The 14,617-nt window shown below is 36.8% G+C and overlaps 2 protein-coding genes across 4 annotated transcripts in view; both read right to left on the reverse strand.

The window, feature by feature from the left end:
• The window catches only part of LOC136245421 (uncharacterized), a 42,740-nt gene that overhangs the window by 25,001 nt on the left and 3,122 nt on the right, over nt 1–14,617 (reverse strand). The window lies entirely within an intron of this gene.
• Nucleotides 1,916–13,443, reverse strand: LOC136245425 (uncharacterized). 3 transcript variants are annotated; one of them, XM_066036951.1, is made up of 5 exons: nt 13,387–13,443; nt 12,478–12,544; nt 6,673–6,837; nt 6,526–6,623; nt 1,916–2,023 (listed from the first exon to the last, which is right to left on the reverse strand). In XM_066036951.1, the coding sequence occupies exons 1-5, from the start codon at nt 13,434–13,436 to the stop codon at nt 1,969–1,971; spliced, it is 435 nt and encodes a 144-aa protein (XP_065893023.1). In that variant the 5' UTR covers nt 13,437–13,443; the 3' UTR covers nt 1,916–1,968. The 3 variants fall into 3 exon arrangements, with proteins under 3 accessions (XP_065893023.1, XP_065893022.1, XP_065893021.1); XM_066036950.1 differs by lacking the exon at nt 1,916–2,023 and adding an exon at nt 6,199–6,472 and having other exon boundaries at nt 6,526–6,620; XM_066036949.1 differs by lacking the exon at nt 1,916–2,023 and adding an exon at nt 6,199–6,472.

The following is a 14,617-nucleotide window of genomic DNA, read 5'->3' on the forward strand; positions in this document are numbered from 1 at the left end:
ATGCTGATAATATTATTTGCAAGTTTGGAAGAACGAGTGAGGCAAGGTGTAAGGCCACTCCAAGTGACACTCTGGTTTCTGGTCCTAATCATAGCCAAATAAGGATGCGGGCGGGCGGATTTGGTCATTATATCATTATGACTGAACAATGGTTTTGTGTATAAAAACATTTTCATTGCAATAATAAAACATGCTAAAAAAGGTACCCTTTAAATGCAGGTTTCTCACTACACTTAGAACATTGACTCACTCACTATTTACTAAGGATAGGGCCTTGTTACTAGCCCTAAACCATCAACACATAACTTACACTACAAGTATTATAGCTAGAAATATTCCACCAGCAGTTGTTTTAAAAGACAAGGAAAACAAGAAGTATAAATAAACACTCAGGCAAGAACAAAGAAAAGCTGCAGTTAGAATCTGTTTCATGAACTTAAATTAGAACAAGTAGTTAGAAGTTGCAGTTGGTTGGTAGGTATAGTGCCACACTATTAGACAGTAAGTGGCTGGTGAAAAATTTACCAGTATATCTTCATATGACAACTCATTAACTTTGCATTGCTGGCCTAGAGTATATACTAGAGTCATGAAATGTGAATAAAACTTTTGTATACTTTTTGCTGATGCTTCCATTTCCTTCACCAAGGATTTTGGTTTACTTAGGTGATAACATACCAGCTGCTGGTGACGCCAAGCTAGTGACTTAGAAATGTTTTTAAATTGCTGAGCCAGATCTTTGAAGTAACTGTGTTTTCCCTCAAATCGCATGCACCAATATCTTGTCATGGGTCCACACCTGTGTGTATACATTTCATATAAGCCGTCTGTGACCCCTACTTACTTCTCCATCCATTCCACTACGTGACAAAGATAATGTTGTTTAGGAATGATAGAGCACTCAGGATATAGTTCTCGAAATCTTGCATGATGCTGTGCTATAAGTAGCTGTACGTATGATATTATATCATGATTGATAACTGGTGCAAATACGTAGTCCATGATAGTCAAAAATACCAAAAACAGTTGCCATCTGTCATCATCTTCTGGTACATGTTCTCCTATTATCAGTGGTAGTAACCGAGCCAAATACCACATTTCTGCAGCTATATTGAAATAACGTATCATAATAGTTATACAAAGCTTAAACGTGCCTACCTTTTTGCTTAACAGAATGGTCACTTGATGCCAGAACACTTGGAGCAATTGTTGCTGGTTTAGTTGCTTTATCAGAAAAAATATAAGGAAAGTCATGGATACTATCATTTAACAAGTCTAGACTAAAATATTTCTTAACGTAAATGAAGTGCTTCAATAATTCCTTGACCTCATATTGTAAACTCCCTTCTAAGATGTCATGCATTATGTCTGGTGCTAAACCATCTACGATGTGAAAATACTTTGAGGTATTTAAAATACTGTTTCTGTGTAGTCCATAAGTGGTGGTAATGTGATCATGAAGTGGACCATGTAGCAGCTTGCACTGATTTTCATGAGTAGCTCGTGTCCGAGGTTGAAATTGGTCTTATGTGCACAGGAATTAAAGTATGTATGCGCCTTTACACAATGAGTAATACATGTACATACTATGTAGGGTTGGTGTCTAGTCGAATCACTTTGTGTACAGGCATCTCAGTGCTGGCTCACTGAATGGAGTTGACTGTGCATTGCATACTTTCTTTGAGTAGGTGAGTGTTGTGTGTAGTGTTACAGATAGCAATATTTTTATTATGTAACCTGTATTATCAAATGTACCCAAGCTCAAAGATTTATCTTCACAGTATAATGGAATAGAAAGTAATGGGTCAAATGTCGGAAAAATACATACTGTAGACCTTCAGAGCTGGTTACTGTACAGCAAGAATACAATACAATACAATACAATACACCATGTACTTTACACCACACACATGACGATGATAGATAATTTTACCAAAGAAGTATGTAAAACCTGTATATTATGTGCAGTCAATCTTCACGAGAGATTCTTACTTTAGTAGTTACTGTCTGCAGTATATGGCACCTACAGTAGGAAACAATATTTAACTGTGAGGTACATGTACGAACACTTAACATTGCAATCAGCATACACAAGATGCATACAACACACTGGAATTGTTAGACATACAGCATACTTACTACGATCAAATACGCATGTTTCATTTAATAGTTTCAGCCATTGTATGTACATACCATAACCCCTTATCAATTGCAGAATACAGATTATGTGTGGATATTAAATTTAATGTCATAGACACTGTAGTGGATCACAACAGTTAACACAAAAATAATTTAAGCCTGTCGAAACCACTACAACACCTCACTTCAACTATTTGAAAAATGCTTCACTAATAATGAGAAATTTAGCCATGTAGCTAGCTTACAGAAAATGCCTATAAAAATAAAACAGTGCAATCAGCCTTTTCAACCTGACCCACGGGTCCTACAAACATTCACAACTTATGCTGTAAATTTTATATGTTGTACTCGCTGTGCAATGCTATAGCAGTAACATGGGCATGAGTGATGTTCCTGAGGTGATTTGTAGTGTGGTAATTGCTGACCACAGTGCTATAGTTTCTATATAGTGAGAACTATATTTTGCAAATGCAATGCTTTAATTATGGAATACAAAAGCCCATGTTTCACTTTAATCTTATAAGAAAAAATACTTTAAGCAATTTTACAGCAATAGCGGTTGAAGAAATGGTTGATATGCACAACAACACATCATCCAAATGTATAGGTTAGCGGCATGTCTAATTAAAAAGTTGACAGTGAATGGCTATGGGTAGTTCCATGAACTATATGACGCTTGTTAACAATGTATAGGACTTTGCAGTCTGCAGTAGAGCTAGTGCTCAAGCTTATTCACCAGTAGAATGTATTTCCTGTATTGCTACTACCTCAGGATGAAAGCAGGTAAAGAGCCAGGACCTGAAGCAAAATTACACTCCAATGATCATCCTTTACAGAGCTTGTATTGCACTATATTTGAGTTGCATTCCTGTAAAACCACATGTTCAAGGGAAAACTTTGGTATTTACTTTTGTGACCGGTAAAAGCATCCTTTTTTTAGCACTGAATACTATTGATCAGTAAGTCTTTTTGCCAATTGGTAACACTATACTGTACTAAGGTGTACATTAACACACAATCCACAGTACAAGCATTATAGCATTTTAACTTATAGTGTAGGTAAACATTCTCAGCACATACATAGACTGTCAACATAGAACCCAAAAAGTAGTGAACATCACTACGCTGCCGCAATACTCACTACTTTTATAGTGATGTTTGCTACAAAAATTATTGAATGTAACTACAAAAATTAGTGAATGTCACTACATAAAAGTAGTGAGTATTCTGGCAGAAAAAGTAGTGAAAATTTTTTTACAGTGAACACATAACAAGTATAGGGTATGTTACATTAAGTCTGATGTTTTACATTCCACCGTGCAAGATCAAAGGTTGTGCAGAGCATTACCATAAAGTGATATTAGCTAGCATTTATCACAGAAGTTGATCCTGTACATCAGCTATAGGTAGCTACCATGCAATGCAACATTCATATACTTGTGAGACAATAATTGTTGCTGTTAACCCTTAAACCAGACAACTGAAAAATATGATAATTCTGCCATCAAATGTCCTTGTTTGCATATGTAAAGGGTGAATGCTTGGCATTTACGATAAAAGAGTGCACAAGTCCCAGCTCAAAGGTGTTCATTTATATCCACCTATCCATAAGTATAGTCTATGTATAGTCTATCCACTATTACATAAGTTCCTCTAGGACATTCAAAACTAATGGGACTGCTTACCAGAGGTTGGAGCTCCAGAAGCCAGTCAAGTTAGTCCATCATATGCATGAGCCACCAGGTTTCCGCAATTTGCAAGTTTAATATCAAGCAGCTGCACTGGTGGATTTATTCAGATTAGTCAGTCATGCCAGCTAGCTATACATCAAGAGTAAGAGTCACCAGCGAATCCCATGTATGTATTTTTGGTGTCTGAGACGATGCTCCTTTGATATAGAATTATAATTAGCTAAAGGGTGGTGCCAGACTAAGCCGGTTAGCTACCAGTTGGTCACGAAGGAGAAGGTTTTGTAAACTGTAACAGCAGCGATTCTGAACTATCAATCTCATATTTCTAAAAAAAAAAAATGAAGCTATAACTGTATCTGTGAATTGGTGGTCAAATGGATGACTACTAGTACCGTCCCAAGCATGCTCTCGATCACCTCTGGGTATGGTACATGTATAAACACAATTTTTTCCTGTGCTGTATTGATTCATCTGTGCTGTTGTACACAGTATTTAATCAATCAATTGATGTATAAGCTCAACGTCTACAGTCTATGGATCATCCTCTTGGTCGTGGTCACAGTCTTCATACTCTTGGCTGCACCAATGTTGGTAGCATGTGATCATTAACATACAAACACCATAAATCAATGCAATTATTGTACCAACAATAGTAAGGACTATTAATTCTATAGTGTTACCTAGAGATAATAGAGATAGGAAGGGTGTCTAACTCTCTATACAGCTGTGTAAAATGACAGTGTTACATGAATGACTCCTATAGTAAGTATGATAGGCTTTTGTGGTAAATAAGAATGGCTTCTTTGGTAAAGTAAATTAGTTATTTGGTATGTGGGGTGGCTAGTAATGCTAACAATTTTGGTTCACTTCAATAGCTTGTAATAATGAATGTGTCTGGCCAGAAGCCCTCAAAGTAACGCTCACATTTTATACAGGCCTACTGAGTACTGATAGGCAAGATAGTATCAAACATGACAGATTTGCATATAGACTATGTGCTCACATTGTGTAGCTTTATAGCAACCTTTGTCCTTTGATATTGTATAGGTGTGATGATGTTTGCTCTTTTCATGTCAACACATGAAGAAGGTATAGCTCATCCTTTATATGTACACGACAAATTAAATTGGTGGCCTTAAGGAGTAGGTATGTGCTACAAGAGGCTGGCCTACTTACTCACCATGGTCATAGTGTTGTAATAACCATTTTTACATTCTTAGTGGTGGTGAGAATTTGTGATTAATTTATCTAGCTACACAATTGGAAGGGAAATCTCTGTGGCATAACATGTACAGTTTTCACTCAAGAACCATGATCTGAAAGCACTGTGCAATAACCTTATAATCATGTGTACCATGTACCAGTTCCTCAGAATTCTAGCAATGTTGCTATAATAGACTATTAATCTTCATATAGTGGGTTAGGACACCAATAACATATCTTGCAACTTTACATCAGTTGCTTGCGCAAATGTACCTCCAGAGACACATCAGTCTGGTCTTGGCGGGCAAATGAACAACAGTTTCAGTATTCACAATCATTAAAGGAGTAAAACATCCTGGGTTGTGCATTTTGAGGGCAATAACTATAATTGATTGCCATCTGGTCTGCCAGGTGTCAATGTCTGTTTACATCACATGCATTATGTTAATGACTGAAAGGTTAATTGTGAAACCTGACTCCTACAGCCGCAGGGCATGACTTTAGTGTAAAAGTTCTGATTAATGTACATTGGCAGGGCCTAGCATTGGTAGCACCTTTTTATCTCTATTGAATATATCCCTGTTGATCACATCATAATTCTGCAGTACATTAAATAATCAATTCACAAGACTTTACTACAAACTATGCACAATTAAAGTTACTTAAGGTTACATACATTATCTCTACAAAATGTTTATTTTTAAATGTACCATTGCTGTCTCTAAAATATAAGTCCTTTTTTGTTGTTGTATGCATGTGCATTGGGTCTCTGTTGTAGTCTTTTAAAATTGAGTATTAGAATCTACAGACAAATTGCCTTCAAGAGAAAATAGAAGTATAAAATACATGGAAGGTTTCTAGCATAAGTGGCTTTGAAATGAATTTGCTTACACTTTGGTGCTCATTTCACAGAGAGAATAGAAGCTGCCTAAGTATAGTTGAATTTGTTTACATTTTGCTGCTCGTTTTACACTGGCCATATATTCATTGCAGTGTACCCTCATGCCATACATACAAAATCCAGATGTTCACTTATTAGTCTATTACCTCAGACTATGTGTAGCTACTATGATGGAACATGCATTTATTAGTCTGGTTTCTGGATAGATAAGTACATATGTCTTGTAGCAACCACAATACATTTTTGAATAGATAAGAACTGACATCATATCATAATGTAATGTTTTATTTACAATCTTGTTTATTTACAAATATACGTAACATTTCATTATATATCATAATACTCACTTTTAAAATCCCTTTGCCTAAGCTCTGTCCTGTTCCCAAATAATTTATAATAAACTGCATGCATAAAAGGTATCCTAATATATTTGTTGCTACTTTCTACTGAACTGTTTAATTTCCTATCTATTGCTACTATAAATCTATCAGCATGATCATTCACTACAGCTTCTGGGATATTTGGTATGTAAAATTGTCTGAAATAATGACATAAATGAGACAGAACCTATAAGATTATAAAATAATTTACCTTAGTACTTCCTCAGTGCAATGCCTTTCAGGTACCCAGTCAGCTTGGTCTCTTGGGTAATTCTTCCATTGGACCAGAAATCGTCTCTGCTGATTCTTCTGGTATGGAAATTGATTATACAATTGCATGCATTGAACACTGGCATACCTTCTTCTCAGTAGCCAGTACTCTTTCTACTTCATAATAGCGTGTAGAGGTGTGATCAGTTGTTTCTGTACTAGTACACATGAGGGCTGTTGTCCTGCTACCCTTAGAAGTGGAAGCTGTTGTCCTACTCAGGTCTATTGCAGTGGGGGTCGTCTGCATATCACTCTAAACAAATGTTTTGATCATTTGCTTATACAACAGCAAAATTGAACCATGCATGTGTGCAATTGTAAAGATTTATATGATAATAACAGGATGTATAGCCAGCCCTAGCCTAACACGATGACCATAGAGTACTGCAATTATGATTAATATTCTACTTATTTTTTTTGGCTTTGCAGCATATGTATACATGCTGCAGGTATGCCTATATAGCAACCATACAAAGTTCAAGTTAAAGGTAGTTGAAAATTGTTGAGATAGGCTGTTTTAATAGCTGGGCTGCAGAGTGTACATGCTAGAGCTGTAGCCTTGGTGTGGCTATACACCCTGTCTTGTTGCAATACAATGATTTTATGTGGTAATTTTATACCATTTCATCCCCAGGGAGATGACTTCCACTCTCACTGTTATCAAATCGTCCGCGCTAGAAAAGCACACTGATCATATCGCTATATATACCAGAAAAAAAATCTATAGCTTTATATACCTTTTGCAGATCTCACATCTATCTTTCCTTGCAGCAATGCCATTGTGTTTACTCGCTTTCTCCTGGTACCTTGAATTGTTAGATGTCGAGTACCATCCATCTTCAGCGTGCAGCGTTACAGAAACTAAGAACAGCCGGTGCGCTCCAATTTATATGGGTCAGAACAGCGAGCTAATACATTGATCACTAAGAAGCAGCTATGACTTGACTATTACTAGACTTTTACGTGGCTAGATATACATGTATAGGCTGACAAAAATCGAGGCACAGATGAAACGCAGATTTGATCTGTACTTGGTTTGTTGACTCCTTGATTTTCAGTTTGACTTAGCAGTTTGTAGGTGCTGCTCTCTGGTGGTAGGTAGCTATTATACAGTAGCATGCAGGCCCTAGCGCTTAAATTTGATCAAGAATTGGCTCGATAGCAAGCCGCTCATGAGCGTTCACTATACAGGCTTGTCGACAAATAGGGGGTAAACGATAAAGGGTACGATTTGCACACAGAAGAGAATTCAAAATTTAGGTGTGAGAAATGGCGGGATTAGCTGACTGGCGGGTTTAAATCACTATAAAAACATCGGACAAACACTTGTAGGTCGCATTTTCGTGAATGCTCGTTTGTTCACAGCTATAGCTACATTATGACTAGTGTGTTAGGAAGTCAGACGTCTGAATCCCCTAAGCAAAAGATAAAAGGAAACTTGAACGGATTGACAGCAAGATCAAGGGGAAAATTATCCCAAGTGACTCGAGAGACCACCGCCAATACAAGGATTCCTTGGGAAAGAACCCCATTGCAATGATAGTGATACCAAATTACTTGTACTACGACTGGGATGCAAAAATCTCACTGCAAGCAGCATTAGGCTGCCGATTGTCGACTTATGCCGAACTGCTAAACTTTAGCCTTTCCAATACAGGCATGTTTTCGTCAGTGGGGAGCAGCATCGAAGCCAGACTGAAGAGAGAAGCCAGTAAAATAAAACGAAAATATAGTTCCTTAAGAGGGGCAAAAAAAACTGCCTTTAAGCAGTTTGGTAGACATAAACTTACGCTGTTTGAAAGGGAGGTATGCTTTCAAAGTCGACACGTAGAAATTCCAGGTGAGTAGAGTTGATAGAATAGCTAATGGAAATAATTAGGTGCATGTGCTAGCTGGTTTGCATGCTTTTAACTTGCAGGATTGTCCTATGACAAGGTGAAGCCAAGCACAAAACAGCGAAAGCTGGCCTCGATAAAGGCTCAGGCAACCCAGTATTTGAAGGGGATAGAAGAAATTGGGTTAAAAGCAAAAACGCTGATTATTACTGACATAAATGAAGGAAAAGACATCAATATAAGACTGGGAAATGCAAGCCGCCAATTTGTCAATAAAAGGTGTATTAGTACAGACACACAGAAAGCTCTTCTGCACACATTAATGACCAATAATGTGTCAATGAAAGTCTACCATGAGATAGCCTCACTATTTCCATCCCTGCCACGAACATACGAGGTACAGTAATTTATGATGTATGTGGGCACTATAAGTATTTCCATCATGAACCATTATCTTTACCTTAGATTGTGAACCTTAAAAAGGACATAAATATACTACCGATAACCAGCACAAACAATGATGATATACAAGGAGCTGAATGTGACTTTGTTGAGCTTCTGACTGAGGCGGCTACAAGATTGGTAAGTCTATACAAAGTGTATATTTAGTAACAGTGCATGTATGTTGAGCAACCTGAACACAGAAAAACTAGATTTTTATTAAAAATGACATCACTGCATGTGAATGTGACAATGAGTCTTACAATCTCCATTTGAAAGCACATGACCACACCCGCGTACCAGCTGACTGCAGAGGAGTTTATGGCAATAAAATTTAATTTAACTACAGGCAAGGGTTGCACTATTACTGGTATCATGACATTGCGACAGTGTATGGGATTATAATAGTTTCCATGCATGCATGGCGTTTATCACACAACACATCTTGTTGAATTTCATTTATAAGTCTATATAATACAGTAACATGTGTCTGTGTTGTTTCTCAACAAGAAATTTTTAACTTGTGGTATAAAGAGTTAATTTTAAGCACTGCATAACCCTGCATGCATAGTGCTTTAATGCCAAATGATTTACAGGGGTTTTGTCATTACATCCTTTACCATCACTTGACCTAAACCTCACTGAGATTAACATGCATCATTCACTTAAATGGCATTATAAGTGGCATTATGTCCTTGCTAAATAAATTTAACATACTAACAGAATGAAAACTTAAACCTAGCTTGTGCAGGACCTGTTGACATTCACACGTACAACAGTATAGTCAAGTGATAAACAAGATTTTCATAAACTGAAATGAATTACATTATTAGATACAATGTATTTTTACATCACACAGATTAACAAAGACCCTACAAAGTTCTCCAACAACATGATAAAGGTCAAGATATCACTGGATGGAGCAAAATACAGTCGAACATCAAATTTTTGTATATTATCATTTACAATACTTTGTGGGGAGGAGTTCATCCAATCAAGTATGGATACAATGTATATTTTGTAGTGCATGCAGTAAAGTAATACTGCACATATTCATGTATAAGTGAAGACATGGAGACATACATATGTGTGAAAGGCATATAAACATAATCATACACTATAATATATATAAACATGCAGGCATGTTTGTTTACATATTATGGTATACATTACTCAGTGTATAGTGAGAGCAGATCATTTTTGGAGATTTTCATGGCTTGTTCTGTAAAATGAATAGTATAATACAGGATTAAATATACATGTGTTTATTAATTTTTCCTGCATATATCATTTGGTATACCTATTATATACTACTGCATCTCAGGTGAGTATACAAGATCTTTGTACTACGTTAAGTACATTCCAAAATATTTTTTTGTAAAAATATAATTGCTATACAGTAATAGCTCATGCATCCCTTAAAATTTACTCTTTCTTGCACTCTATCTAAAGTCAGTGTAATCTTTTGTCCAATCTGAGTGTAATCTTAATGTCAAAAGCGATGTAGGCTTTAGTCTACATACACAAATCACCATATTCTAAGTTGTGATCAGTTTAACATTCAAAAAGTTTTGCTCTTTAGGCTTTGTTATGCTGACAAGAATCCATGCATTCTTCAAAAATAATCTGCTCATTAATAATGCATACACTAATCAATAATAATTTTAATTATGGCATATACTTGCTATAGATGTCCATGTACTGTCAGTGATAAAGGCACCTGAAACCTATAAAAATATAGCAAAAGGCATGAAAAGATCACTGGACAAAATAAATGCTCTACTAAATGATCCACACATTGTAATAAATGATGTAATTTATGACGTTGAAATGTTTCTTTGCAGCGACTATAAGGTACGTTTGTAATATCATCTTAGCATCTTTAATTCAGTGGCAAAATCTTAGATGATTCTACTGTTGATGGGTTTAAAGAAAGCCAATTCGACGCATGCTTGTGTATGGTGTAAAGTTGACAAACCCAACAGGTATATGCGTGATAAAAGTAAAAAAATTACTAAAGTCTTTTGCAGATGGGACACAGATGTAAATGATAGCGAATATCTTGTAACGAGGAAAAGAACACTGCAATCTATTCTTGATGACCATCAAAGAAAGGAATACTGCTGTCAAAACCCACCACTTCTTAATATCGAAACAGATCACATAATCCCCGATGAACTACATATTTTGTTGAGAATTACAGATGTACTGTTGAAGAATCTTATTTCTACGGCAGTTGCAGAGGACAAGAAAAGTAAACGACTGCAGTGGAAGCTGATGGAGGGGCCGATGCTTAATGCTGTGATTTCAAATATAAGGCGGTGTGGTATTCCATTTAGTGTATGGGAAAACAATGAAGAGACCTCCAAACCAGGTACATATTCCTTTACCTCTTTGGTGGGCTACCGAAAAAAGAATTTGATCAAGTTTTTTCCATCAAAAATTCCACTATGCCAACCATCTGGCAGGGCAAAAGATGTTGCAAAATTATGGACAGTAAGCATGCATAAAGATTAAACTATGCAGTTTAACATTTGTATTTTTTCTTCAGGATTTCAAAGACATGTATGGTATAATCAACCAAAGGAATCCACTTATTCAATATGACATACTGCACAATATGGTAACTAACAGTAGGACTGTACATAAAATTTCATATGTGGTTGAAATGTGCATGCCTGTATGGGTATGATGATCGATGCATGCACATCATAACAAGCCTGGAGTGATTTAACAATAAAAATTGTGCACCAAATACGTGATTTTTTTTATCTAAAGGCATGCTTAATCCTTAAATCTTTGCAGTGGTATTTTGCAATGTTTTACTTTATTGATTATAGTAAATGTTAATAGCAATTGGCAGCTTTTAAAAATACTAATCTAGTGACTGCACTATTAGAATTGTTGTATAAGAGTACTTTAATTTTATGCTACCAGTAGTGTTTAATAAAGCATGAGGGAGGGGCTTACCCTCTCTGAGTAGGGGGCTTGCCTTCCCCTTTATTTATCCCATGTCCAGTTCTTGTTTATTTAATTTTGCAGGCAAAGGAGTGGGTAGACGACTTTACCAATTTGAGAGATTTGCACTCCAGCTACGGGTTGGATCACGTGACCCCGTACATGCACATTCTTATGTACCATGTGCCCCACTTTATTCGAAAGTATGAAAACATAAAGCAGTTTTCATGTCAGGGTAAGTAACAACAAATGTGACTAGATCTGCAATAATGGGCTTAGTTGCCTTCTAGTTTTTTTATAACTCGTCATCTGTTAAATCAACTACTTTATAAATAAAAGAAGGTAGTGGTGGAACACTGGGGGTAAAGTGTAACCAAAATTTAATCTAAGTTGTCAAATACATGCAGTTGGGAAGGAAATATAGACTATCATTGCAGAGCTAGTCACAATTAATGATCAATACTTAAATTTGAATCCATAGCTGTGGAGAAAAAAAATGATATCTGCAAAACAATATATTTTAAATCATCAAACAAGTGGGATGCACCCAGGGATATTGTAGACCATGAGCAAAGAGTCAAAAAGCTAAAAGCTTTTGCACGGAGAAAAAGAACTTACACGTACGTCTAAATCTTTAACATGTGAATGTAATTTATTACTTCATATTGCAGACAGAGAAATATATCAACCTCCGGTAGACAACTTCCGTTAACCTCTGGTAGACAACTAAAAAAGAGAAGAACTCAATGATCAATTGCTTATTATTGTCAGTATTGTAATATGTTATACCAAGCACAAGCATACACACAATTACACCCAAGTTAACTCTACTGTGTACAATTTTAAAGCATCATAACGAACATAAACAATTTAGATATGTGGGTGCATGATCGCATTCACACAATAAGAATTGCTTGACATAACAGAGTGGATAAACTTGACATTAGTGTTCTGTCGTATATGCATTTCAGATCTTTGTCAGTACCATGTACTGGATTCATCCTACTGCTATCCACAGTCAACATCAGGTATACTTAATGAGCTCATTAAAAAATAAAAAAGATAGAAATTAGAGTGGGAAATGATCCTAGTATGCCTACAACATATCCCGTACTGGGGTACTAGGAATTACAAATCATATACTATCAGGGGTCTGAAGTTATAGCGTCAACATGATGTCAAGCATAGTAAAATCAGTTTGGAGAGGCCCTCTAACAAGTCAGTTGCTGTTCACTGCCAGAGGCCGCTCAAAATCCATGAAACGTGATTAATGTGGTCAGGGGCCTTACTGTAATCACATAGTTATGCACCTTTCAATGTCAAGCCCCACCCCCCAAGTACGGGGAGGGTGGGGATTTGACCTGGTGGTAAGTCAAATTGCCGTATGTGGGGGCAAGCAGCCAGCAAGGGCGTAGCTACACCCGGGCTAACACGGGCTTAAGCCCTGGTAAAGTAAAACTAAGCCCAGGTTACTGAGGACAGAGAAAAAGTTAAGTGCAAAGGGGCTTAATCAAGCCGAAACATTGATAAAATTATATTCATAGCACATTCACAACAAGGTTACTTACAATGCAACAGCAGAAACACATTTGGTCTGGTTGTCTGCATCCGAGTGCATCGTCTTATCCAAGGTCAGGTCTAAAATTAAACCCACAATCATATTTACAATTTAATCGCGAGAGTTGATGATGTCAAAGCGAAACCATGTAGGCCAGCTAACCCTTTTTGATGGTCAAAACAAGAAAAGAAAGAATGTTGTCGAGTCTAGCACGATTAATAGTGAATGTGTTGATCTGATAAGCAGCACATGTAGTGACTGCAGCGTGGTAGTTGATATGGTAGCTAAGTATGGGGCCCTCTAAGTAGCTATCTACTTGAAAATGTCATCTGAAGTGTGCAATTTTTGATGGAAATTGCATCTGGAAGCATCTAAAATCTCAAAATTTTCTTGGGGGGGCATGCCCCCTAGGAGGCTCATGCTTCGCATTTCACAGAGTGTGCTTTGTACACTGCTAAGACCCATTACCATAGCTGTCTATTGCATGACACACTCAGATGTATAGCCAACAGACATCATAGAAATTACAGACATAGACATTTTCAGAACAGAAATAGAACATTTATTGTAATAATTGTATGTGATTGTGCAAACCTGAGCACACCAGCAGGGCTGACTGCTCAGTAATAATAATAATAATAATAATAGCCCTGGTAAACAAAAAAGTCTGGCTACGCCCTGGCAGCCAGATCAAATCCCCACCTGGGATTTGGTGTTTCTTAGCACAGATCTAGTAAATGGTTGTTCAAATTCCCCACCCCTCGGGCAAAATTTTGGTTCAAATTCCCTCCTAATGCCCCACATTGCCCGTACTGGGGGAGGTGGAGCTTAACATTGATAGGTGCATTAATTAAGTAATTGTACATATGCATAATGTACACGACTGCAACTGTACGCAACCAATTAATTGTACATCATCGTGATGGTCCTGCCTATTATTAAACAATGGCGGGATACGGGCCGGACAGGCGGAAAAAATCGTCAGTAGGCTTGAGGCGCATAACCATAACCTAAACACAGATAGGAATATGCTAGGAAGATATCTGACCTGTATAGAGACAGAGTAGACACTTGAGAGTAAGCGATCAAAATTCATCAAGCTTGAGTAGTACTGTAATAATTATGATATAGGCGCTCTATAGCACACTCCGCTTTTGTTAGTAATTTGCAGTAGTTCACGAAGTAAGCTACAACGTATATATATTTTAAATTATTTGTACTATTAAAACCATGGACTAGGA

Source organism: Dysidea avara, chromosome 15, assembly GCF_963678975.1.
Source record: "Dysidea avara chromosome 15, odDysAvar1.4, whole genome shotgun sequence".
NCBI classification, from domain to species: Eukaryota; Metazoa; Porifera; class Demospongiae; order Dictyoceratida; family Dysideidae; genus Dysidea; species Dysidea avara.